The sequence below is a fragment of the Elephas maximus genome, chromosome 3 (genome assembly GCF_024166365.1).
Source record: "Elephas maximus indicus isolate mEleMax1 chromosome 3, mEleMax1 primary haplotype, whole genome shotgun sequence".
Lineage (NCBI taxonomy): Eukaryota > Metazoa > Chordata > Mammalia > Proboscidea > Elephantidae > Elephas > Elephas maximus.
In genome coordinates, this window is record NC_064821.1 from 208,447,707 (window position 1) to 208,475,154 (window position 27,448).

The following is a 27,448-nucleotide window of genomic DNA, read 5'->3' on the forward strand; positions in this document are numbered from 1 at the left end:
AAGCCACCATTTAAATACGACCCACATTATTTTGTATGAAAGTGCAGCAGTGTGCTGCCCCTCTGGTAGATCAGAAATCCAGGGATGACAGTCCTGCAGGTGCTCTGCCTCTGGGTGTGAAGAAACAAATGACAGTTCAGAAGGGTTTTAGTACTTTGAACACATGTAAACAATATGGCTTGTTTTAGAAAGATAGCTAAAGATAAAACTAGGTTGAGTAAGGGTAAGTAAGTTAAGATTGACATGTTTAACAGTGCTTCAATTTTTTAGACTCTTTAGCTCCCTGGGAGATTGTTGCCTAAGTGATACACCAAGGATCTGAGGGCTTTTTAAAGGCTTCACCTTTCACCCAAACAGTGGTGTACCTTTCTATGCCATTTTGCTGGTGTTGTATTTTTCTTTTGGTAGTCTCTGTAAAGGAGCTTTCCTCTGGTCTTATGTTTTGCTTTATGGCTTTATATCCGACTTGTTGGCACAGCCTGAGCCCTGTTCTTCAGAATGCTGTGTCACAGCGGTGACAGCAGTTCACACACCCTGGTCACATGGATCTAAGCACATATCACTGGTGCAGGATGGGAAATCAGCACCAACCAAATAAATACCTGTCATAGTTACTCAAAGGCTGCTTGGTACCCAGTTCATTCTACTATGTGTGTGCAACACACAGGGGAAGTTAGACATTCCAGTTATTTGTTAAATCAAGAACTATTCCTATTCTTTGAGTAAATATACATGTAATTGGATATTTTAACAGTTGTTTTCTAATTACACAGTTGGTTATTAAGAGATTACTATGAATGCCATCCCATAATTAGAAGGCATGCCAGAGTATCATATATTCATCAGATGTGATATTTTCATTGCTTCTCCATCTCAGCCTTTGTTCCTTTTACCCCCTCTTGCTCTTCTAACAATATCAGAGGGATCTAATATCGATTATGCAGGAATCAGCTGCTTGAAACTTCTGTGAGGGAGAACCCTAGGTGGTTGTGAATAACATGGGCAATGAACCAAGCACGTAACAGATTAATAAAAATTTGTATGTTAACTGAGGGACCTCTTGCTTTTGATGCAATTAAACAGTTTAATTAAGAGGTAAACTTGTATTATAAATCCCAGTTAGTGGATTTGTCCTTTTGTTGGCAGCTACCAACTTAAGGTATTGTTTTTATTCCTATGTGATTTTTGAAGGTTTTTTGTTTTGTTTTGCTTACCTGTCAAAATTGTTACTTTTCATAGAAAGATATTACAGAAGTTTGTGGAAAATTCTTAGAGAATTATGCACTTATAACATCAGAAAACATTTTGTGCCATCTAATTCCTACATCAGGCCCTATACTCAAAGAATTACAAGAGTCAGTTGGCCCCAGTTTTCTAGAAAGTTACAGCTGAGATCCAGTGACTGAGGCTTGAATATATGTGACACACAAAGCCTAGTAAGTTCAGCGCCTGACACTTAATAGGCATTTAGTCAATATTTGTTGACTGAATAAAGTGTAACATTTAATAAATGTATGTGTGTCACACACACTGAGACATAGATATAGATATAATGGATAGCATTTATGCCCCACTTGCACTATCCCGTTTCTTTCAAGTTTACTGTAATGGGAAGGAAATCAATAAACAGTCCACTTCAGCACTAGTTAGAGAGAGTGTGCTCAGAGCTGTCAATAACACTTCCTGCAGTGATGGAAATGTTCTGTATTCGTGCCGTCCAGTACAGTAGCCACTAGCCATATAAGGCTACTGAGCACTCGAAAGGTGGCTTAGATTGCTGAAGAACTGAATTTTTAACGTCATTTCATTTGAATAAATTTAAGGAGCCACATATAGCTGGTAGCTAGTGAACAGCATAGGGTACGGATCACTGAAGCTCAGATATTCTCTATCATTTTATGTTACAGTTCCAACATTTCTCCTCTGTAGAACTTTTTATCAGAGTTTGCTTGTCAGTAAGAAAATGGAGTGAAAAAATGTTCTCTCTTTTCCCTTACTATCACCTAATAGAGGTGCTGATAAACAATGCAGCACCCAAAAGATGGGTTTTAAGGGGGGGAAAGTCAAAGGACAGGAATATCCCCATTCAGGATAGTGTTGCCAGGACAGTTGGGAGTTGACCGTCTCGTCATAAGTAGCCGTGTGGTACTTCAGACCAAAAACGTTACTGCCTTTCTGCCCTGTCACTGAACTCACTGAAACGAGTGAGTGAATCCTTTCAGCTCCATGAGCTTCTGTTGCCCGTATATAAGTGTAAAATACTGTTTTTCCCAGCTTTCATAAGAGAGATTCAGCTGGAAGAAAAGCACTATATACATGTCAAAGGTTTAGGTTTATAGAGAGACATGTCTTCTGTAATATATTCAGGGAATCATTGTTCTGTTGCTGTAAGGTTACCAAATTTCCAGCACCCATGAAGGTTTGACTAAATAGGTCAAACCTCTCTACTGTGAATTTCTATCTCTGTAATAGTTATTTAAACAAAAAAGGGCCTTTTAGAATACCTGTTTTTTGTAACCAACTTTGAAATCCAAACTAAGGGTAGAAAATAGGTTTCTTTTCACTGCTTCCAGAAATACTTTACAGGAAAAAAAAAGAATTGAGGAATCATTTCTAAATTTTACAGTGATTATTTTGGGAAACTTTGGATAGTTCAGAAATAACCTGAGGTTACCTGGAGTTATACCCATTAACCCTGTAGGTGATACACGTAAGTTGACTTTTAAAGATTATTAAATCACTTCAGTTGATCACTTAAGGGGCTTGATGAAATGTCAGAACTATCTTTTGAGACTTAGTAGAAATATTTGGTATCTTGAAGAGATTCAGAATGAAGAATATACGGGACAGTGTTGAATGTTGTCTTGATCAAGGCCTAGCTAGGTGTCCTCACTGGAACACAGTGCACGGTTTAGGGATGGGTGTTTCTGTGGGACCCAGGAAGTGGGTTGGTTTGTGGGCTCTTCGTCTAGAGCAGTTATTGGAGGGGCACCCCAGACTGAAGGCTGTAACCGTTAGTGAGACGAATCTCTCTGTTCCTGTCCCCTCTCCTGCTCCGGATTGTTGTGCAGGGTGATGTCGGGCTCGCTATGGGTAAGCTGTATGGAAATGACTTCAGCCAGACCACCATCTCTCGCTTTGAAGCCTTGAACCTCAGCTTTAAGAACATGTGCAAGTTAAAGCCGCTTTTAGAGAAGTGGCTAAATGATGCAGGTGGGTGAATATATAAGAAATATCTTTGTTGTCCTTCGGAACTTCACGGGCGGGGGGGATTGTCTCGTAAGTTGGAGTTTATATTTTTTATTGCGTTATTGGTACTAACAAACCTTGAAGCTAACTAATCCTGGGAGAGCCAATATAAAGTATGACTTTGTGAATCAGAGAACTGTTTCCTTAAAGTATTCTAGTAATTAAAGTGTAAGCAAGCAGCAATAATTTTTAGCACTGAAATGTTTCTTGTATTTGAGCCGGGGTGAGGGACATACATAAAGTTGAAGGAAGAGGGTAAGAAAGCCTCCATATTTAGATAAACCTGCAAAACAAGTTCACTGATTCTTCCTCCATGAATGATAAAACTTCTTCCTGGTAATATTTCTGCTTTTGTTATTAAAAATGACCCCACATATTCCATACATAAGAAGTTGTGCTGCTAGTTTATATGTTTTGTGCTTGTGTTTCCTTATGGAAAACTGGACTTGAGTCCCAGAATCACAGACTATGAGAACTGTAAGGAACCAGAAGGACCCCTAGTCTGTGGTCCTCATTGTAGATGTGAACAAAAATCAGTTGTTTTGAAAAGACAAGCCAGAGACTTCCACACTCGGACGTTTGAATCAGTAGCTCTGGGTGAGGCCTAGGCATCTGTAGTCTTACAGGGTCCCGGAGGGGAGGACACTGGTCTACTCCATCCATCCGGCCATCTCATTTTACATATGGGGGAAAGAAACTTGGGGATGTGTATGACATGTCAGGGGCATGAAGTTATTAAATAACAGAACCCTGTTTTAACTTTAAAGAAGAATTTTGTTGTCTGTTGCCTTAGATTAAAAAATGAGGAATCATTTGCAAGATATATATTAAATGCTCAGTAATTTCTGGAAGGTTTTCTTGCTTTTATTTCCAATAAAAAATAAACAAGAAGGAATAAAAGGAAAATTCCTCAACATAATAAAGGGCGTTTATACAAAGCCAACAGCCAACATCACCCTAAATGGAGAAAGCCTGAAAGCATTCCCCTTGAGATCGGGAACCAGACAAGAATGCCCTTTATCACCACTCTTATTCAACATTGTGCTGGAAGTCCTAGCCAGAGCAATTAGGCAAGATAAAGAAATAAAGGGCATCCAGATTGGCAAGGAAAAAGTAAAAATATCTCTATTTGCAGATGACATGATCTAATACACAGAAAACCCTAAGGAATCTTCCAGAAAACTACTGAAACTAATAGAAGAGTTCAGCAGAGTATCGGGTTACAAGATAAACATACAAAAATCAGTTGGATCCGTCTACACCAACAAAAAGAACATCGAAGAGGAAATCACCAAATCCATGCCATTTACAGTAGCCCCCAAGAAGATAAAATACTTAGAAATAAATCTCACCAGAGATGTAAAAGACTTAAACAAAGAAAACTACAGTACATTTCTGCGAGAAACCAAAAGAGACTTACATGAGTGGAAAAACATACCTTGCTCGTGGATAGGAAGACTTAACAGTATAAAAATGTCTGTTCTATGAAAAGCGATCTATACATTTAATGCAATTCTGATACAAATCCCAAAGACATTCTTTAATGAGATGGAGAAACAAATCATCAACTTCATATGGAAGGGAAAGAGGCCCCGGATAAATAAAGCATTACTGAAAAAGAAGAACAAAGTGGGAGGCCTTTCTTTACCTGATTTTTGAACCTATTATACCGCCACAGTAGTCAAAACAGCCTGGTACTGGTCAACAACAGATACATGGACCAATGGAACAGAATTGAGAAGCCAGACATAAATCCATCCACATATGAGCAGTTGATATTTGACAAAGGCCCCAAAACAGTTAAATGGAGAAAAGACAGTCTTTTTAACAAATGGTGCTGGCATAGCTGGATATCCATCTGAAAAAAAAATGAAACAAGACCCATACTTCACTCCATGCACAAAAACTAACTCAAAATGGATCAAAGACCTAAATATAAAATCTAAAACGATAAAGATCATGGAAGAAAAAATAGGGACAACATTAAGAGCCCTAATACATGGCATAAACAGTATACAAAACATTATTAAGAATGTAGAAGAAAAACTAGATAACTGGGAGCTCCTAAAAATCAAACACCTATGCTCATTCAAAGACTTCACCAAAAGAGTAGAAAGACTACCTACAGACTGGGAAAAAGTTTTTAGCTATGACACTTCCGATCAGCGCCAGATCTCTAAAATCTACATGATACTGCAAACACTCAACTACGAAAAGACAAATAACCCAATTAAAAAAGGGCAAAAGATATGAATAGACACTTCACTACAGAAGACATTCAGGTAGCTAACAGATACATAAGGAAATGTTCACGATCATTAGTCATTAGAGAAATGCAGATCAAAACTACAGTGAGATTTCATCTCATTCTAACAAGGCTGGCATTAATCCGAAAAACACAAAATGGTAAATGTTGGAGAGGCTGTGGAGAGATTGGAACACTTCTACACTGTTGGTGGGAATGTCAAGTGGTACAACCACTTTGGAAATCGATTTGGCGCCTCCTTAAAAAGCTAAGAAATAGAACTACCATATGATTCAGTAATCCCACTCCTTGGAATATATCCTAGAGAAATAAGAGCCTTTACACGAACAGATATATGCACACCTATGTTTATTGCAGCACTGTTTACAATAGCAAAAACATGGAAGCAACCAAGGTGCCCATCAATGGATGAATGGATAAATAAATTACGGTGTATTCACAGAATGGAATACCACGCATCGATAAAGAACGGTGAGGAATCTGTGAAACATTTCATAACATGGAGAAATCTGGAAGGCATTATGCTGAGTGAAATTAGTCAGTTGCAAAAGGACAAATATTGTATAAGACCATTATTATGAGAACTTGAGAAATAGTTTAAACTGAGAAGAAAACATCGGTTACGAGAGGGAGGGAGGGTGGGAGAGGGGCATTCACTAATTAGTCAGTAGATAGGAACTACTTTAGGTGAAGGGAAAAATAGCACATAATACAGGGGAGGTCAGCACAACTGGACTAAACCAAAAGCAAAGAAGTTTCCTGAATAAACTGAATGAAGGCCAGCATAGCAGCGGCAGGGGTTTGGGGACCATGGTTTCAGGGGACATCTAAGTCAATTGGCATAATAAAATCTATTTATAAAACATTCTGCATCCCACTTTGAAGAGTGGTGTCTGGGGTCTTAAATGCTAGCAAGCAGCCATCTAAGATCCATCAATTGGTCTCAACCCACGTGGATCAAAGGAGAATGAAGAACACCAAGGACACAAGGCAATTACGAGCCCAAGAGACAGAAAGGGCCACATGAGCCAGAGACTACATCATCCTGAGACCAGAAGAACTAGATGGTGCCCGGCTACAATCGATGACTGCCCTGACAGGGAACACAACAGAGAACCCCTAAGGGAGCAGGAAAGCAGTGGGATGCAGACCCCAAATTCTCATAAGACCAGACTTAATGGTCTGACTGAGACTAGAAGGACCCCTGTGGTTGTGGCCCCCAGACCTTCTGTTGGCTCAGGACAGGAACCATTCCCGAAGCCAACTCGTCAGACATGGATTGGACTGGACAGTGGGTTGGAGAGAGTTGCTGGTGAAGAGTGAGCTTCTTGGATCAGGTGGACACTTGAGACTATGTTGGCATCTCCTGCCTGGAGGGGAGATGAGAGGGTGGAGGGGGTTAGAAGCTGGTGACATGGACACAAAGGGAGTGGAGGGAGAGAGCGAGCTGTCTCATTAGGGAGAGAGTAATTGGGAGTGTATAGCAAGGTATGTATGGGTTTTTGTGTGAGAGAGTGACTTGATTTGAAAACTTTTACTTAAAGCACAATAAAAGTTATTTAAAAAATATATAAACACAAGACATAAGAACAGAACTGGGAAGAGGTAGAGCTGAGTCTAAGGGTAGGAACTGCAAACTTAACACTTCCTCAGAAACAGAGATAAAAATGGAGTGGTGACAGTATAGTTACCATCCTGGGACAAAGAGCACCAGTAAGGGATGTATGAAGAACCATAGTAATGAAAAATACATTAATGCAGCTTATGTGAAGACCTGTTTTTGCTTAAAATATTTTGGCCCGGTTTTTTTATTTGTATTACATGCAGGAATTACTATGCTACCCTAATTCTATTTCTGTGCTTTCTTCTTTCTTACAGAGAACCTCTCATCTGATTCTGCTCTCTCCAGCCCAAGTGCCCTGAATTCTCCAGGGCTGGGAATTGAGGGCTTGAACCGTAGGAGAAAGAAACGCACCAGCATAGAGACCAACATCCGTGTGGCCTTAGAGAAGAGTTTCTTGGAGGTTAGTGAGCTTTTTACTTGTCATGTTCGTGGGATTGTCCGTATAGTACTCACGCTAGGCCCTGTAGATGATAAAAGATGAACTGGACAGCCTCTGGCCCTTATGGACACTTGCAACAATGGAAAAAATAAGACAATGTAAATTGCTGCACACAGGAGACAGAGCCAGAGGGCTGCAGGGTTCGGGAGAGACCAGACTCACATCTGCGTGAGCACGCAGTGTGAGGGAGACAGCAGCTGCCGTAGGATGCAAAGGAACTCCAGAGAGAGGGACAGCTGGGAGGAGACGACTTCAGGCAGGGGAAGCGCGTGAGCAGCAGGGAAACGGAGGTAGTTTGGTTTGGCCAGATTGTAGTCTATGCGCCCAGAATGGTAGTTTGGGATCAGAACACAAAGGCCTTGAATGTCAGGTAATGGAGTTCAAGTTCGCTCTACAGGTAAATATTCAGCAATCTTTTTTTTTTTCCTTTTTTTGTAGTATCATAATCAAAAATCTCAACAAGATTTTGACTTTTCCTAATTCAAAAAAGCTTAAGCACAGTGGAAGCATTGAGTCAGGAGTCTTTATCAATTTGATTTATTTAAGTTAAAGTCCCTACATTTGTGAAGTAGCTGCCTTTCCTGCCTCACAAGCTAACTGTGGGTCCAAATTAGACAATGTGCATGAAGCACTGAGAGACCCGTTCAGTTCCTGCTAGCTCCTGTGGTTTTATTGATATTTTGCTAATTTTATTCAGGATTCCTGGGCCTTAAAGATGAAAAAATATAAATATTCAAGACTAACTTAATACAAATAAATTTAGTAAATACATATTAATTAGAATGTTGTGTACAGAAGCTTTTTGTTAAAAGTGGCCTAATAAGGTCATACATATTCCAGCTTCATTCTCTGCCTTGGCCCTCCCACTGCTGGTTTATTTATATGCTGACATGATTGTGCCAGTAGTTAAAACAGTTATTCCAAAAGAGGGTTTTTTTCCCCTTCAGAATCAAAAGCCTACCTCGGAAGAGATCACCATGATTGCTGATCAGCTCAATATGGAAAAGGAGGTGATCCGTGTTTGGTTTTGTAACCGCCGCCAGAAGGAGAAGAGAATCAACCCACCGAGCAGTGGTGGGACCAGCAGCTCACCTATCAAAGCAATTTTCCCCAGCCCGACCTCGCTGGTAAGAGCCAGAAACCGGGGACATAGGTTCAAGGCTAACTTCACAATTTCATACATAACCTAGTAAATCAACATATTTTATAATGTAATTTATTGAACACGTATATAAATTAATATTTTAGGTGTTACCAAGGTAATGAAATTGCGTGTCATTGTTAATCCAGGAATTCATTGGTGTTTCTTTTTTTAAAGTGAACAACTTTAATTATTTCATGTATCATTGTTGTTTCATTATTATTCTTTGTAATGTAGTTCATTATATTACTTTGTAACCATGGGGATTCCACTTACCTCAAAAAATCTTTGGTTGCCTTGTATACATGTGGGATCCTAAAGCCCAGTTCATTGAGCTTGTACGCTACGTAATTAAGCAACAGGAAGCTCTCATAGCCTTATTTAGCTCTGAATTTATATGAAAACCATCATCTCCAATTTTGCACTCTCAAACAATATGTTGTCCTTTCATGTAGAGCCTCACAAGCAACTTGTGTCAGCACTGACTGTTATTCCAAAACTGAAGGGACATGTAGAGGTCACGTGACTCCCTGAGCTTTACGGTGATTGTAAATGTGACTCCATGTGGCCAGCCAGATTCCAAGTATGGCAGGATTGTTGGGTTTTCATTTCTATTCCTTTCTCGTTAATTTGTTTTTACTTTGCTCGAATACCACTTCATACTGGAGGGCTTTTTAAAGCTAAAGTTAGCATTTAAAGGCATGTTTAGTTTGTTGAAAGGCCTCTGGGTGACACAAGTGGTTTGTGATCAACTGCTAAGCTAAAGGTTGTCCGTTTGAACCCACCCAGAGGTGCCACAGGATAAAGGCCTGACAGTCTGCTTCCGTAAAAATTGTGGCCCGGAAAACCCAGTGGAGCAGTTCTGTTCTATAACACATGGAGCTGCCATGGGTCAGAGTCAACCCAGTGACAACAGGAATGAAAAATAAATGGATTCGTTTGTTGAGTAAAGGCTATGGTTGTGAAATGGTCGGGCTTTAGTTGTAAAGTTCATGAGATAGTAGTTACGAGATACAAGTTCATGAGATAGTAGTTACGAGATACATGTTCATGAGATAGTAGTTACGAGATACATGTTCATGAGATACAAGTTCATGAGATAGTAGTTACGAGATACATGTTCATGAGATACAAGTTCATGAGATAGTAGTTATGAGATACAGTTTTGTGTAGGAAACTATTTTGTACTTTGGATATATTTGTACTAGAAGGAAGACACTATTTCTTACAAAATTATAGAAATTCTCTGCTATTTCCAAAAGGAACTTTCTCGTTTTTAAAAAAATTTCCTTCACATTCTTTCCATAATATCACTTCACTGAAGAAAACCAAACCAAAAAACAAGAATAAAAGCAATACAAGAACCCCAGCTTCCCTAGCCCTGTAGAATAGTTTTTTTGTTGACATAAAGTATAATATCTCTCCCTGAATTAAAGTTTGTATGATTCAACATCATTGAAATTCAGGGTTTTTTTGTTTTAAATCCTGGGACAAAGCCACTTATGGTATCAGTTCTCATAGCAACTTTCTAATATATGATGCCAGTTTTCCCAGTTCTAAGATCAAAGAATGATTATAAAATCATTTCCCCTTAGGTCATTTTATTTTACTTTGTTGTAGATGAGATTTTAAAAAGTTTCATAGGCAAAGTAAGTCTACAATATGGGCTTAAACTTTCAGGTTTTGATTTTAAGTGCTTTGTGCGTATTTTCATTTCTGACCTGTAGGTGGCAACCACGCCAAGCCTTGTGACGAGCAGTGCGGCAACTACCCTGACTGTCAACCCCGTACTCCCTCTCAGCAGCGCTGCGGTTACTAATCTGTCTGTCACAGGTAAGCAGCAGCCGGGTGTGTGGCAGTTACAGCAAGTGGTAGGTCCATAATGGGTTTCTATGAGAATCGCTGTTAAATCACATATATGTATTGCTTTAAAAAAATTTTTTTATATGAAGACCTAAACTTCAAGAAAGATCAAGCATAATTAATTTTGTCAGAAAGAATAATTTTACCAAAGGATTTTATCGTTTTTGTTCTTTCCCACTTGAGTCTATCATTGGCATTGTTCATGGCTCCCAGAGTTATTTTTCAAAAATGCCATTTTTTCCCCAAGTAACTCTTCTGCTTAAAAACCTTCAATAGCTGCTGTTGTTTAGGAAAATATCCAAATTCTTCATCAATTCATAGACAGCTCTTTCCAGCCTGGACCTGATCTCCCACTCCTCTTTCTCCACCCCACCCTCGGTGCACAGGAGGGCTCCGTTCAGACGATTATAAACACCCCCACAGCCTGAAGTGTTGTCCATCATTTCAACTTGCAGTTCTTTCTGATATCAGTGAAGCTACTCCAGCTTGTATGTCAATTCTCCTTGGAAATACTACCAGGAAACTAACTACTCATTTCCACCTGCCTATTTTTTTTTTTTTTTATGGCATAAGCAGTTTTATTCTTACACACCTGTCTTTCCCAAGTCTTTGGACGTCTCACAGAATCTTGAGTATTCTCACCTTTAGTAGGCATGCTCACTGTATAGTGAATAAATGTTTTTTACCCTCTTCGGTCTCTTTTAAATAGCAAGTTTTCCAAATACATTTAAAATGACTTAGCATTGTCCTCAGAACTTTTTTAGTGATGTGTAATGTGTAAGACATTCTGTAGTTATTCATCAGGTCGATCATGTGGTAAACTCTTGAGTAAAGACTTAGGATATTTCACGATCAAGTCTGAGTTTAACCCTGAGCTGGGGACTTTTGATCTTCTTCTCTCAGGTTTAAAGTTTATAACATCTCTTTGTCTCTGTGACCTCACCGTGATATGAACATTGAATGAATGACTTCATATGATTATTAAATTTCTAACTTACTAGGAAATCTCATAAATTTGTTTCAAACAGTACTTCTTGGCCTTTTTTTGGGATTTGGACCTCTTTGAGACTTCGATGAAAGCTACAGACTTTTCCCCTGCGAAAAGAGATAGACAATATTTAATAAAATTTAAGGAGGTTGATAAACGATAGACCTCATCATTCCCCACCTCACCAAGGCGATTTGTGGTTACCCTAGGAGCCTACCGGTTCCAGGTTAAAAGCCTCTACTTGAGAAAAAAAAAAAGAGAGTGTATGGTATTCAGCACTTCAGCTCAGTAAGCAGACTGTGCCGGGCACCAGGGGTATAAACATAGAATTTTCCTGCCTCTGGGGAGCTTACAGTCTTATTTGACAGCCTCTTCTGGTAAATTATGAACTGAACTTCACCTACCTAACAAAAGTTATAAGGTCTAAAGACACATCTTTTGAAGAACAATTCCTAATAGTTCAGACATTAGCAACAAGTAGCTTTGCAGAGTTCCTCAAATATGGGAAAAATCTGAAACAAGGTAATTTTAAGGAGGTATATATTTTTTTATTTTTTATATACATACTGAAAACTAGCTAAAAACTTTAAATCAGTTTTTGAGCATCTTAATTGACAAATACTTCCTTGAACTCAAATCACTCAGCCCATTTATGTGGATTTAATTATGACTGTTTACTGAAATGTCGGTAACATTTTTTTTTTTTAATTATTAAGAAATTTAACATTATAGGAAATACAAACAGGAAAAACACAGCGACAACTTGTGCTATTTTTATTTTCACTTTAAACCTTTTTATATGTACAAAAAAAAAAATGAAAAACTAAACCCAGTGCCGTCAAGTCAATACTGACTCATAGCGACCCCCATAGGACAGAGTAGAACTGCCCCGTAGAGTTTCCAAGGAGCACCTGGCAGATTTGAACTGCTGACCCTTTGGTCAGCAGTCGTAGCACTTAACCAGTATGCCACCAGCGTTTCCTTACTTTATATGTACAGACGTGTAATTATATTCTTATTTATAGAGTTTCGTGTCCTGCTTTTTTCACTTTTACAAGTATCTCCCCTTGTTATAGTTTTTACATTTCTACTTCTGATTTCCCTGTAATATTTTATTGAGTGGTTGTACTGTACTTTCATAAACATTTGCCTATGGTGCCATCATGGTTGAGTTTTACCTGGGCTAACCAGCAGTCCCAGTTTGAGCCATGAAAGTCTTGTATCCCAGAAAATCGCCAATCTACAAGCATGTAACTGCATCACTTATTCACTCTTATGTCCTTCAGTTTTTATTTTGATGTAATTTGAAACTTAAAGTTATAAAAAGAGAACAAAGAAGTCCTAAATCCCTTCCCTCAGATTCTCCCATTGTTAAAAGCTTACCATATTTGCTTTCTCTTTCTCTCTCCTCCCCCTTTCTCTCTGTGTATGTGTGTAATTTTTTTCTGAACCATTTTAAAAGTTGCAGACATACCCCTACACCTAAATACTTTACTTGTATTTTCTAAAAACAAATTATCGTACATAGTCAATGTATAATTGTCAAAGATCAGGAAATTGGCATTGAGTGTCTGATAAATCACAGTCAGATTTTTGCCAGTTGGACCAATAATGTCCCTTATTGCAAAAGAAGGTCTAAGATTCTGCATAGCTTTCAGTCATGCTGTCTCTTTAGTCTCATTTCATCTGGAACAATTCTGAGTCTTTCAATGCATTTTTTGACTTGGTATTTTTGATAAGTGTGGGCAGTTATTTTGTCGACTCTCCCTTAGCTTTATTTAATGTTTCCTCATGATTAGGTTCGGGTCATGCACTCTGGCCATATAGACATTCACACACCTGTATTCATTTTTATATCTAAAAAAAAAGTTAGAAGCTACGTGTTCATACTGGTGTCTCCAGTTCCAGTCCAGCATCCTATAGTTTATTTATTCTTTTTGATTCTTCCCTCTTTCCATATTTTGACTCCCTTTTTAGTGGTAGTGAGAAACCTAACTCCCGTTCTCAATGATGTATTTGCTTAATTATTCAATCCTGGAGTAAAAATAGTTTCAAAATTGCTAACCCATACTTCTGAAAAGAAGAAACTTACCGATTGTAGTTCATTATTTGTTTAGAATTCTTTTGTCTTTAGCCTGAAGGCAGATAGTCTAAATGCTACTATTCACAGTTATTTGAGTTCTTTTTTTTATACCCTCTTCAGTGTAGTTGGAGCCCTGATGGCGCGATTGTTAAAAGCTCGGCTGCTAACAAAAAAGGTCAGCAGTTCAAATCTACCAGCCACTCCTTGGAAACCCTATGGGGCAGTTCTACTCCGTCCTATAGTATCGGAATTGACTTGATGGCAATGGGTGGTGTGGTGAGTGTAGTTACGTTATTCATTTAAAATTCAGTTCATTTTGGTTTTGCTTGTATTCATTATTAGGATTTTTCTACCCACTCTTGTTGTTACTAATTATATGTGACATTAACATTGTTTCAAAAGTCAGGACTACACAGAAAGTTCTCAGAGAAGTGCCATTCCTCTGTATCATAATTTTCTCTGTCCTTTCTATCCCCTCTCCACTATGCCTTCCCTATGCTTCTCTTGACTAAACGGAGATACGCATATATTTTTTATTCACCCTTCTTTCTTACTTTAAAAGTAGCATAATATAGGTATTCTTTTGCATTTTGCTTTTCTCACTTAACAGAATAAGCTGGAGATCACTCCACATTAGTTTGTAAAGCTCTCCCTTGTTCTGTGTTACTGTTGCAGGGTATTCAGCTGTGTGGATGGACGGACCACAGCTTATTCACCGTTGTCCCTGTTGTGTGGACACTGAGGTTGTCCCCAGTGTTTTGCAGTTATACAAACTATGCTGCAGGAATAACCGTGTGTGTGTTGTTGGAACTGTATCTTCAGGGTGGATTTCTAGAAGTGCAATAGCTGAGTCAGAAGTTGAACACTATGGTTTTGTTGTGTCTGGCTAAATTCCCTTCCAAAACGGTTTTAATAATTTTCATTACCACCAACAGTATAAGAAAATACCTATTTCACCAGTCTCCCCAGCAGAGTGGTGTTATACGTTATAATTTTTTCCAGTCTGGTATGTGAGAAATTGATATCGGTAGCCTTATAAAATTGGTGGATTTAGCAAGATTGGCAGACCAAAATTAATGGTATTTCTAAGTACTAGCAACAATTGGAAAATGAAATTAAAAATACAATAGTATCAGTCTTATACAAATTCTTTGACAAAAACACGTGTAAGTCCTATGCACAGAAAACCACAAAACATTGCTGAGAGAAGTTTTAAAAGACATAAATGGAAGAATATATCATGTTTATGGAAAAACTACAGAAATTAACAAAGTGTTATAGTAATGTAAGGATAGATATACAGGGGTTTAAAAACAACAACAAAAAAAAACAAGAATGTAAAGTCAAGAAATAGACTCTCAAATATGAGTCAGAATGCCAAGGTAACTCAGTGAAAACAGTCATTTCAATAAATGGTGCTAAAACAACCGGACAGCTGTAAAAACCCAAAACCAAACCCATTGCCATTAAGTCGATTCCAGCTCATAGCGATCCTATAGGAGGGAGAAAAAAACTTGACCCATACAAAAAAAAAAAAAAACTTAAATTATAAACCTAAACATAGAGCTAAAACCATAAAATTTCTGGAAGAAAACATAGAAAATCTATAGGATAGGCAAAATTTTCTCATATAGGGCACAAAAGCACTAATGATTAAAAAAAATCGAAATATTGGCTTCATAAAAATTTAAAACTATTACTTTGCAAAAGACACTGTTAAGAAAATGAAAAGGCAAGCCACAGAGTAGAAGAAAATACCCAGAATGTATTTTTTAAAAAAACCATTATAATGCAGAATTAAAACAAGCAACCCAATTATAAAATGGGTAAAATATTTGACTAGACATTTTGCAAAAGAAGATATGAGTGGCCAATAAGTACATGAAAAGATGCTCAACATCAGTAATTCCCTGGTTGCCGCAAATGACGTAATACTACACACCCACTAGCGGGACTGACGTTATATGCCGTTAATACCCACAGTTGGCAAGGGTGTGTGTCTGGATTCTCTTATGCTGCTGGTGGCAATATAAAATGGTACAGCCACTTTGGAGGATGACTTGCTAGTTCCTTATAAAGTTAAAACATACCTAACATATGACCTAGCATTTTCACTCCTACGTATTTACCCAGGAGAAATGAAAATATATGTCCAGAAAAAGGCTTGTATATGAATGTTCATAGCAGCTTTATTTAAAGTAGTCCAAAATCGAAAATAATCCAGCTGTGATATATTCATACAGAATACTACTCACCAACAGAAACGAGTAAACCACTGTATATGGCTAAATGTCACAAAAATTTTGCTGGCTGAGAAAGCCAGACACGGAAGAGATATAAACTAATCGATAATGGAAAAAGAAAAGTAGATCCTTCTAACTCATGGATGGGGTGGCAGGATTAAGTTGCAAAGAGGCATGAACTTTTTGATGTGGCGGAAATATTCTGTATCTTGATCAGGGTGGTGGTCACAAAGGTGTATATATTCATTAAAACCTGCTAGACTGTCACTTAAAATAGTTGCATTTTATTGTGTGTAAGTTATGTGTCAAAATTTTTATTTACAAAGTAGTATACAATAAGCACAAAAAAATATGCTCCACATCCTTAGTCATTAAATCCAAACCACACCCATTGCCACCAAGTCGACTCTGACTCTTTTTTATACAATAAGCACAAAAAAATATGCTCCACATCCTTAGTCATTAAATCCAAACCACACCCATTGCCACCAAGTCGACTCTGACTCTTAGTGACCCTATAGGGTAGGGTAGAACTGCCCCATAGGGTTTCCAAGGTTATAATCTTTGCAGAAGCAGATTGCCACATCTTTTTCCCAGTGGGCCAGCTGGTGGGTGCAAACTGCCAAGCTCTCAGTTAGCAGCCAAGTGCTTAACCACTGCACCACCAGGGCTTCTTAAAAAAAAAACCTGTTGCCTACCACCCATTCGGACTGGAATCACACATAGAGTGGGAGAAAAATGTAGAACAAAAAAATTCATAGGAACTGGGGACCCCTGAGACTGTGGCTCTATGACACGCCCCTGACTTGGAACTCCAGCCATCCCTGGAAACTACCTTCCAGCCAAGCAATAGACAGGCCTATAAAATAAATAACACCCCCAAAGATTTCTTTTTCCAGTGATGGATATATTCTGGAATTAGAGTTTCTTTATAATTGCCACACAACTTTGTGAATTTACTAATGAGGATTAAATTGCATACTCTATGTGGTATGTGAATTACATCAATTAAAATAAGTAATACACATTTTTCTAAGTTATTTAAAATAGTGAAAATGATGTTGTCATTATTGAGTTGTTGTCAGCTGCCTCGGACCCGTGGTGAACCCACGTACAACAGATCAGACCGCTGTGACCCATAGGGCTTCCGTTGGTTCATTCTTCAGAAGTAGATTGCCAGGCTGAAATGAGCGGGGAAGTAGTTCCTAGTCTGTTTCTTGAAAGAATTTCTGTAAGATTGGTTTTATTGCTTCCTTAAATGTTTGATAGAATTTACCAATGAAGCCACATGGGCTGGAAATTTACATTTTGGGCAAGTTTTTGGTTGAATTTCTTTAATAGGTATAGAGCTATTCTGATTTTGTACCACATTCGAGGAGATATACCCTCAGTTTTCTATGACTGTTCGTATAGTCTCATTTTTTGTTGTCATTCCTATGTTTTTTTTGAAAATCATATTTTCAAATTCTAGGAATTTTTATTTGCTCTGATTCCTCTTTTTATAACAACCTATTTTTATTTCTCCTCCCCCGTCATTTTCACTAGAGGGAACAGTGGTGGTTCACCGGTAGAACTTTTGCCTTCCATGAGGGAGACCTAGGTTCAGTTCCCGGCCAGGGCACCTGAAGCGCAGCTGCCCCTCTTCTGTTGGTGGATGCTAGCGTGTTGCTGTGATGCTGAACAGGTTTCAGCTGAGCTTCCAGACTAAGATGGACTAGAAAGGCCTGGCCATCTACTTCTGAAGAATCGGCCAGTGAAAACCCTGTGGATCTCAGTGGTCTGATCCCTTTGTACTTTGGACATGTTATCAGGAAGGATCAGTCCCCGGAGAAGGACATCATGCCTGGTAAAGTAGAGGGTCGGCAAAAAAAAGAGGAAGACCTTGGACTGACACAGTGGCTGGATCAGTGGGCTGAAACGTAGCAACAACTATGAGGACCTGGCCAGCACCTAACAACATTTTTATTTTGTAGATGCAGTACAAATTAGAATTGTATTTAAGTTGTTTTCCTCTGTTCTATTTGTTCCTTTTGTTTTCATTTCCTTTGTGCTGTTGATTTTCTTTTTCCATTGTTTAGTAATCCTTAGTTATTTATTCAAACTGATGAATGTGAGGCCGTGTTACTTAATATCAGTAGCTTTTAAGGGTTTTCTCTGCCATGGTGTAAGTTCTGTTACTCAGCAGTCCTCTCCCCTGAATGGGAGGGCTAGCTGTGCCTTGTGAGTGTAGGTAGAGAACTGCCGAACTCCTCAGGGTATGTGCGTGGAACACAGCAGCAGGCAGGCTGGGCTTCTTTCACACCTTCCCGGAATGGAGTGGGGCCGGGGTGGTGGGGGCGGGGGGTCTTTAATTGTGCATGCCAGTGCCTGTACTAGAAGCCTTAGCCTTTCACAGTCAGGTTTTTATTTTCTTTGAAGAGTCGTAGCTGATATTAGTTTTGTTCATATGAGAAGCCTGGTAGAGGGAGGGAAAGGCCCAGTGGTAGATCTGGTGTGTGAACAACCCTTTAATCACCCTATTTTCTGTCCTTATCTCCTCCTCCTCCTACCTCAGTATCTGATGACTCTGAGCTTGGAGTCTTTTCAGGGATCCATCAAGATGAATAATTTCCCCTCTACTATAGCCTTCTCCTCTGCCCTGTGGCTGGTTTCTCCCCATCACCTGCTTTCATCCTCTTTTTTTATTCCTGGAAATCTCTTAAAATCTCAAGTCCTCTGTTGTCTTTCCCCAGAGCTCTTATTTCCTCTTCTATTTACCATTGTTGTTTTAGCAGGATTTTAGGAATGAAGGAAAGAAACCATGTCCTTAGTCCTTAGTGTACCATCCTTTAATAGAAATCTTGTTTGGCTGAGATGGTCATCTTTATTTTCCCAGCATCTAACGTAGCACTTTTTACGTAATAGGTCCTCGGTAAATGTTTCTAGGATAGATACGTAAATGCATGTGACAATATTGCTTCAGAAAGACGTGTTCTGATATATCTCAAGAACTTGCAAAAATTCTGCAGCCCTTAGTAATCTACCAAACATGGTCTGTCCCCAGTGCTTCTCCCAAGAGCTTTTCGTAATGATGAAAAGAGTCAAATTTAATCAGGAAGATATAGCAATTAAAATTATATGCATCCTAACAACAGAGACCCAGGATATAGGAAGCAAAAACTGACAGAATTAGAAGAAGAAATAGTTCTGCAATAATAGTTGGAAACATTATTGCCCCTTTTTCAGTAATTGGTAGAACAGAGAAATCAAGGGTAAAGGAAACTTGAACGACACTGTCGATATTTTGGTCTGACTGCGTCTGTGGGACGCTCAGTCTCACCACCGCAGAAAACACGTCCTTTTTGAGGACACATGGGACACTCTCCAAGATGTGCTTAGCCATAAAACAAGCCTCAGTAAATGTAAAAGGATTAAAATCATACAGGGATGTTCTCTGACAACAACAGAAATAAACTAGAAATAAAAAAAAAAAAATTGGGGGCAATCCCCAAATATTTGGAAATCAGACTAACCCATGGGTCAAAGAAGAAATCACAAGGGAAATTAGAAAATATTGTGAAATGAGTGAAAATAAAACACAGCATATGAAGATGCATAAGATACGGCTAAATCAATGCTTGGAGGAGATTTATAGCTAAACACCTAATAAGAAAAGAAATAAATCAATAACCAAAGCTCCCACTTTAAGAAAATAGAAAAAGATGAAAAAACTGAAAAAGCAAACACAAAGGATCAAAATTATAGTAGAAATTAATGAAATAGAAAGCAGAAAGCAATGAAACCAAAACGTGATTCTTTGAAAAGAGCAACAAAGTTGACAAATCTTTGAGAAAAAAGGGAGAAGGTATAAATTAGCTAAGTCAAGAATGAAAAAGGGAACGTAGCTACTTACCATCCTATAAAAATACATACCATACAGAAGTTAGATTGTAATAGAATATTTTTTTATTGCGATATAATTCACATACCATAAAAGCACCCTTTTAAAGTGTACAATTGAATGAATTTTCAATATAATCTTAAAATTGTAGAACTCTAACCACTGTTTAATTTCAGAACATTTTCAGAATACTTCCATACCCCAAAAGTAATTAAGTACTCATTAGGAGTCACTTTCTGTCTGTGTCACCTCCCTCACCCTCGTTGAGGCTCCTGGCAACCACCAATCTACTTTTTATTTCTGTGAATTTGCCTGTTCTGAACCCTTCGTATAAATAGAATCATATAATGTGTGGCCTTTTGTGTCTGGCTTCTTTCATTTAGGATATATTCATATTACTCATTTAGTTTTGTGTCTGAATAATATTTCATTGTATGGATATATACTACATTTTGTTTATCCATTCATCTGTCAGGGGACATTTGGGTTGTTTCTTCTTTTTGGCTGTGTTTGAATACTGCTGCATTGAAGATTCATGTACAGGTTTTTGTGTGGATATATGTTTTCAGGAAACCCTGGTGGTGTAGTGGTTAAGTGCTATGGCTGCTAACCAAAGGGTCAGCAGTTCAGATCCGCCAGGCACTCCTTGGAAACTCTTTGGGGCAGTTCTACTCTGTCTTATAGGGTCGCTACGAGTCCGAATCAACTCGACGGCATTACGTTTGGGTTTTGTTATATATATATATATATATATATATATATATATGTTTTCAATTCTTTTGGCTCTATACCTAGGAGTAGAATTCTAGAAAGACACGATTTATCAAAACTAACTGAAGAAAAGAAAACCTGAACAGACCTAAGACAAGTAACCAAATTGATAATTAAAAATCCTCCCATCTAAGAAAAAAGACCAGGCCCAGATGGCTTCACCAGCAAATTCTTTCAGATATTTAAAGAAGAAAAAATAAGATCAATCTTTATCAATCTCTTCTTGAAAATAGAGATGGGATAACTCATTCTCTGAAGCCATTATTACCCTGATAGCAAATACATCACAAGAAAGAAAAAAAAAAAAAAAAACCTATAGACCCATATCCCTCACGAAGTTATATGCTAAAAAAAAAAAAAACCTCAATAAGGTATTAGTAAATCAAATCCAACAACATATAAAAACGATTATGCACCATGATGAAGTGATATTTATTCCAGGAATATAAGGCTGGTTTAATTTCCAAACATCAATTAATGGAAGACCCCATAGTACTAGAAGAAAGGCCAAGACTGCATCCTCTCAGTAAATGGCAGAGAAAGCATTTGACAAAATCAAATATCCATTCATGATTTAAAACAAAACAAAACTCTTTAACTAGGAATAGAAGGGAACTTCCTCAACCTGATAAAGGCCAGCTACTAAAAACCTTCATATAGTCCATCCAGCTTCTCGGATTATTTGCTCAGCATACAATAATTTGAGAAGCTGGACTATATGAAGAAGAATGGGGCATCAGGATTGGAGGAAGACTCATTAACAACCTGCATTATGCAGATGACACAACCTTGCTTGCTGAGAGTGAAGAGGACTGAAAGATGAAGATCAAAGACCACAGCCTTTAGTATGGATTACACCTCAACATAAAATAAAAATCCTCACAACTGGACCAATAAGCAATACCATGATAACAGAGAAAAGATTGAAGTTGTCGAGGATTTCATTGTACTTGGATCCATAATCAGTACCCATGGAAACAGCAGTCAGGGAATCAAAAGACACATTGCATTGGGCAGATTGGCTGCAGAGGACCTCTTTAAAGTGTTGGAAAGCAAGGATGTCACCTTGAAGACTAAGGATGTCACCTTGAGGCCTAAGGTGCACCTGACCCAAACCATGGCTTGTTCACTCACCTCCTATGCATGTGAAAGCTGGATGATGAATAAGGAAGACCAAAGAAGAATTGACGCCGTTGAATTGTGGTATTGGCAAAGAATATTGAACATACCATGGACTGCCAAAAGAACGAACAAATCTGTCTTGGAAGAAGTACAACCAGAATGCTCCTTAGAAGCAAGGATGGCGAGACTGCATCTTACGTACTTTGGACAGGTTATCAGGAAGGATCAGCCCAGGCATCATGCTTGGTAAAGTACAGGGTCAACGGAAAAGAGGAAGACCCTCAATGAGGTGGATTGACACAGTTGCTGCAACAGTGGGCTCAAGCATAACAACGACTGTAAAGATGGCGCAGGACCAGGCAGTGTTTCGTTCTGTGGTACATAAGGTCGCTATGAGTCGGAACTGACTTGATGGCACCTAACAACAACAACAACTAAAAACCTACAGCTAATGGTATAGTGGAGAAAGACTGAACGCTTTCCTCCTAAGATTGGGAACAAGGCAAAAATGTTTTCTCTTCAGGACTTAACGATTAACGTTGTACGGGAAATTCCAGCCTGTTTAATAAGGGGAAAAAGAAGAAGTTAAACTGTCTTTATTTGCAGACGTTATCTTGTGTGTACAAAAATCCCAAGGAATCCACGCACACACACACAGAAAAACTACTAGGACTTTTAAATGAATTCAGTATTGTTGCAGGATACAAGGTCAATATAGACATATCAATTGCATTTCTACATATTATCAACAACCAATCCAAAAATGAAATTAAGAAAATAACTTCATTAACAGTAGCTTCAAAAAAATAAAAAACAAAGTACTTAGGAATAAATTTAACAAAAGAAGTGCAAGGTTTATACACTGAAAACTACCATTTGCTGAGAAAAAGAAAGTCTAAATAAACAGGGATATTCCATGTTCATGGTTTGGAAGACTCAGTATTTTTAAGATGACAGCTTTTCCCAAACTGATCTATAGGTTTGACACAATCATAGTCAAAATTCCAGCAAGCTCTTTTTTTTCTCCCAGAAATTGATAAGCTCATGCTAAAATTTACATGAAAGGGACCAGAATAGCCAAAACAATTTTGAAAAAGAATGAAGTGGAGGACTTACTATAAAGCTACAGCAATCAAGACATGTGATACTGGCATAACGATAGACATACAGATTAATGGAACAGAATTGAAAATTCAGAAGTAAATCTTTAAATTTATGCTCAACTGATTTTTTACAAAGGTATAAAGGAGATCTATGGGGAAGGGATAAGGGATAATTTTTGCAACAAATGGTTTTGGGTGAATTGGATGTCCATATGCATGAAGATGAATTTAGATCCTAATTCATACTACCATGCACAAAAGTTAACTCTAAGTGACCTGAATGTAAGAGCTGTAACTATAAATCTACCAGGAAAAAAACATAGTAGGAGATGACCTTGGCTTAGGTGAAGAGTTCATAGAAGCAGCACCAAAAGCACAATCCATAAAAGAAGAAAAATTGATAAAATTGGGCTTCATCAAAAGTAAAATCTTAGGGTGATGGAAAAATCTCATTGATGAAGTGTAGGGTTGCATAGCCGATTAATGTAATTGCTGTCAATAAGTTGTATGTCTGTTAAAAGTTGAGTTGGTAAAAGTTGTATGGTAGATATATTTACAACAGTGACCAAAAAAAAAAAAAAAAAGAGTAGCTGCTGAGGCTGCTTATGGATAACCAAACACCTCATGGGATTTGGTTCCTTGGTTTGGAGGTTTAGGATCATGGTTTCATGGGGCATCTGTTAATTGGCCCAATAATGTGTTTAGTGCTTCTGTTCTGCCTCCTAGTTCCGTTGCATAGTGCCTGGGGTCTTAAAAGCTTGCAAGCGGCCATCAAAGGCACAATTGGTCTCTATTCACCTGGAGCAACGGAGGAAGAGAGAGAGTCAAGAATAGGAGGAGGAAATGGAATATGTGGCTAACTGCCTCCATGAACAGCTGCCTGCTTTGCCCTGAGACCAGAAGAACTGAATGGTGCCTGGCTACCATTGCTGAACATTTTGATCAAAGATTCTGTAGAAGAATCCTGATCGAAAGGAGGAAAATGCAGAGCAGAAGTTCGGATTCTCATGGAATCCACCATTTCTAGAGCCATGAAGGCTGGATGAACCCCTGAAATTACTGCCTTGAGGTAATCTTTAAACTTTAAACCAAAAAGATTCCCTGAAGTCTTCTTAAAACCAAACAGTGGTTTAGCTTAACTAGTAAAGAATGTCTGCCTTGAGTATTGTGCCATTTTAAGATCTATCTATATGGGATCAAATTGACAACAGCAACTCGAAAGATTAGATAGAAACCTTAGAGTGTAGTAAGTTTATGTTAATGGGGGAACAACTGAGAAAAGGAGAGTAAGATGGTTGCACAACTTGAAGAATGTAATCAATGTCACCACAATTGTACACGGAGAAACTGTTGAATTGGTGCATGTTATGTTCTGTGGATGTTCTCAACAACAACAACAAAAAATGAATTATAAACAAAAATCTTCTGAGTTTCAGAAGATACCTCTAGGAAGGTGAAAACATAAGCTACAGACTGGGAAAAAAAATTTGAAAATCATATATGTAGACATTTTACCAAAGAATATACAGGAATGGTTAGTAAGCACATAAAAAGATGCTCAACATTATTACTTATTAGGGAAATACAAATTAAAACTAAAATGATATACCACTTCCCACTGCAATAATGACTGTGTTCAGAAAGACCAGAAATAAGAAGTGTGGGGAGTACGTAGGGAAACCCTCATGCATTCTCCTTGGAGATGTAAAATGATATAACCACTTTGGAAAACACTTTGGCAGTTTCTTAGAGTTAAATGTAACTTTACCATCCTACCCAGCAATTTCCCCAAGAGAAATGTCCACACAAAAACTTGGACACAGATGTTAATAGCAGCAGTATTCATAATAGCCAACATGTTAGAAGCAAGCCAAATGTCCATCCGCTGGTGAATGAGTAGCCAGATACGGAATTTCCATACAATGGACTGGTGTTCAGCCCTAGAGGTAATGAAGTACTGATGTGTGCAACAGTGTAGATGAACCTTGAGAACACTGTGCTATGTGAAAGAAAACCAAACAAACCAAACCCATTGCCGTCGAGTGCGTTCCAACTCACAGTGACCCCATAGGACAGAGTAGAACTGCCCCATAGAGTTTCCAAGGAGCGCCTGGCGGATTCGAACTGCCGACCTCTTGTTTAGCAGCTGTAGGACTTAACCACTATGCCACCAGGGTTTCCACATGAAAGAAGCCAGATGCAAAAGACTACGTATTATATGATTCCATTTATATAAAAAGTCCAGAAAAAACCGATGGAGACCAAAAACCGATTATGAAGCTGTGAGTAGGAGTGAGGAGCAATTGCAAACAGGCACAAGTGATCTTTTTGGGGTGGTAGGAACGTTACCAACGGGATTGTGGTGACGGTCGAACAGCTCTGTAAATACACCCAAAATATATATATATATATATATATATACTTAAATTGAATGAATTTTATGGCACATAATTATGTTTCAATAAAGTTGTTTTAAAATGTTTAAACAAGGTGGATAGGAGGCAAGAGGTGGGGCCAAACACTTTATATGCATGCCTGTGTATAACTTCATACCAGCTTATGAGGTAGATTGTGACATCCTGTTTTGTCCTTGAGGGCATTGAGGCTTAGCTTGCCTAAGTTCCTTGATCAAAATTGCCCAAGTAACAAGAATTTGAGGTCCTATCTTCTAGTCATAAAAGACACATATATTAATTAAAATGTGATTCACTGCCTGGTAGAATTCATTGAAAGATCACGTTAAACCGTCGTACCATAGGGCTTATGAGCCTCACACTGAACCTCATGGAATTCATCTTGAAGACAGCTGGAGTGTGACTGGAGGATTACAACCAGAAAAAACAAGTTTGCAGTATTTCTGGAGCTGTCATCTCCTGGCCCAGGTTAAAATCTCTGATGAGATTTGACTGGCATTTTCTCTGTCAGCCTGTGAGATGTAGGAGATACGGAATGGCAGTGGCCTGAAAGGGTGGTGGGGAGTGGGAAAAAAAGGCTATTTTCAACCTTTTCAAGACATGGGGTCTTGTGAAAATAAGCAATTTCAGTTTCAGAATTTCAAAAGAGAAATAGTGCCCAGAGGAAATATCAGATTTTAGATAAGGTGAGAAATTGGTAAAGAAAAGATTGGAAGTACATTGAAATTTTCTAGCAGTAGAGCAGGAATGAGAAAACGCGTTTATGTTTCTGTGGAACAAGGAGAAGTCCGTTAGGAAAAGAGTGTAAAGCCTGAAAAAAAGGGTATCTTACTCTGCCAAATACAGTACTCAACACACTGTCAGCAACTGAGTGATATAGATTGATAGATTTAAAACTGAAGAAATAGTGAATGAAAATATGGTTAATAATATCCACAGATATGTAACGGTTCAGGGGCAGCAGCAGTAAGGAGGGAATCAGAGTATTTATGGATTTGAGGAGTAAATGCACCCTGTTCAGTTAACTCTGAGAGAAGTATGTGTATCACGTCATTAGAGACCACGTCGCCACTTCTGTGCAGTACTGCAATAGATAACGTCGTTTCTCCTAGTTCCGGGATGGGCGAAAGGAACTGTGCCCGAGAGTTGAATGAGAAGAGCTGAATTCTGGCTGGTGTTAGCGAAGCCCAGGGGAAGGCTTCACCATTAGTGTGGTAGAAGAAGGACAAAAATGCCTGCATCTGTTGTGAGAGAAGGGGTCTTCTTTAGCATTAGTAATAGATTTTATCAAAACAGATATATCTTTTGCGTAAGGTGCTTTTTCAATGTGTAATAATAATACTCTTATAGATTTGAAATTTCCATTTTGATTGGGCCGGTCCTTTTGTAATATATTCAGTCTTTTATACATACCTAGCAGAAGTTTTATATTGAAAATTTATAGATGCTTTTTTCTGTTTTTGAGTTCTCTATCTTGAGAAAACCCCACTTGGGTTCTACTTTACCATAAATGTGACTGACTGACTGCTAGAATGTAGTGAAGTTCACTGCGTCCCACCTGCTTTAGGCAGCTGTTTCTGTGACATGTGACATTTACTGATAACTGAAATGGGCGGGCTTGTTCTGTACCATCCTTTGTAGATATCAGAACTACAGCTCACTGTGGCGGGTGGCATCTTCTGCTTTGGGGAAGGTGGCCTGTCCTCTGAGTGCCTTGTGAGCCACGTCTACTTTAGACAAAGTGACTTCACGTTCTGTAAGCCACACTTGCTTCTGGAACGCAACAGGCCTAACTGATGGTACATTTTAGACCTGCGCTGTCAGTATGACAGCCACTAGCCACATGTGACTGGAGCACTTAACGTGGCGGGTTCAAATTGAGATACGTTGTACATGTAAAATACTTAACCATTTTCAAAGACTTAGTATGAAAAAAAGGTAAAATAATTCAATACTTTTTTAATACTGGTTTCATGTTAAAATGATAATATTTTGGTTATGTTGGGTTATATAGATTATGTTATTAAAGGTTTACTTCACCTATTTTTACTAGAGCTACTAGAAAATTCACAGTTACATGTGTGTTATATTTCTGTTGGACAGTGTGGTCTCAAACATTTAATAATCCCAGTGAATGTGTTTTAATTTCTACTTGTGATATTTTTAATGTCCATTAGTCATTTATATCCAAATGTTTGTTCTTCTTCCTGAAACAAAAAGAAATTTGGGCATCTTGATTTTTTTTTTCAAGGCCTCTAAATG

At 38.3% G+C, this 27,448-nt stretch overlaps 1 protein-coding gene across 6 annotated transcripts in view; it reads left to right on the forward strand.

Annotated features, from left to right (window-relative positions):
• POU2F1 (POU class 2 homeobox 1) overlaps window positions 1–27,448 on the forward strand; it is a 261,573-nt gene that overhangs the window by 222,845 nt on the left and 11,280 nt on the right. For all 6 annotated transcript variants that reach the window (XM_049881124.1, XM_049881126.1, XM_049881127.1 and 3 more), the window contains 4 exons: window positions 3,072–3,213; window positions 7,394–7,539; window positions 8,526–8,705; window positions 10,447–10,552. In XM_049881124.1, the coding sequence (XP_049737081.1) occupies window positions 3,072–3,213; window positions 7,394–7,539; window positions 8,526–8,705; window positions 10,447–10,552 (574 nt within the window). The remainder of the gene's footprint in view (window positions 1–3,071; window positions 3,214–7,393; window positions 7,540–8,525; window positions 8,706–10,446; window positions 10,553–27,448) is intronic.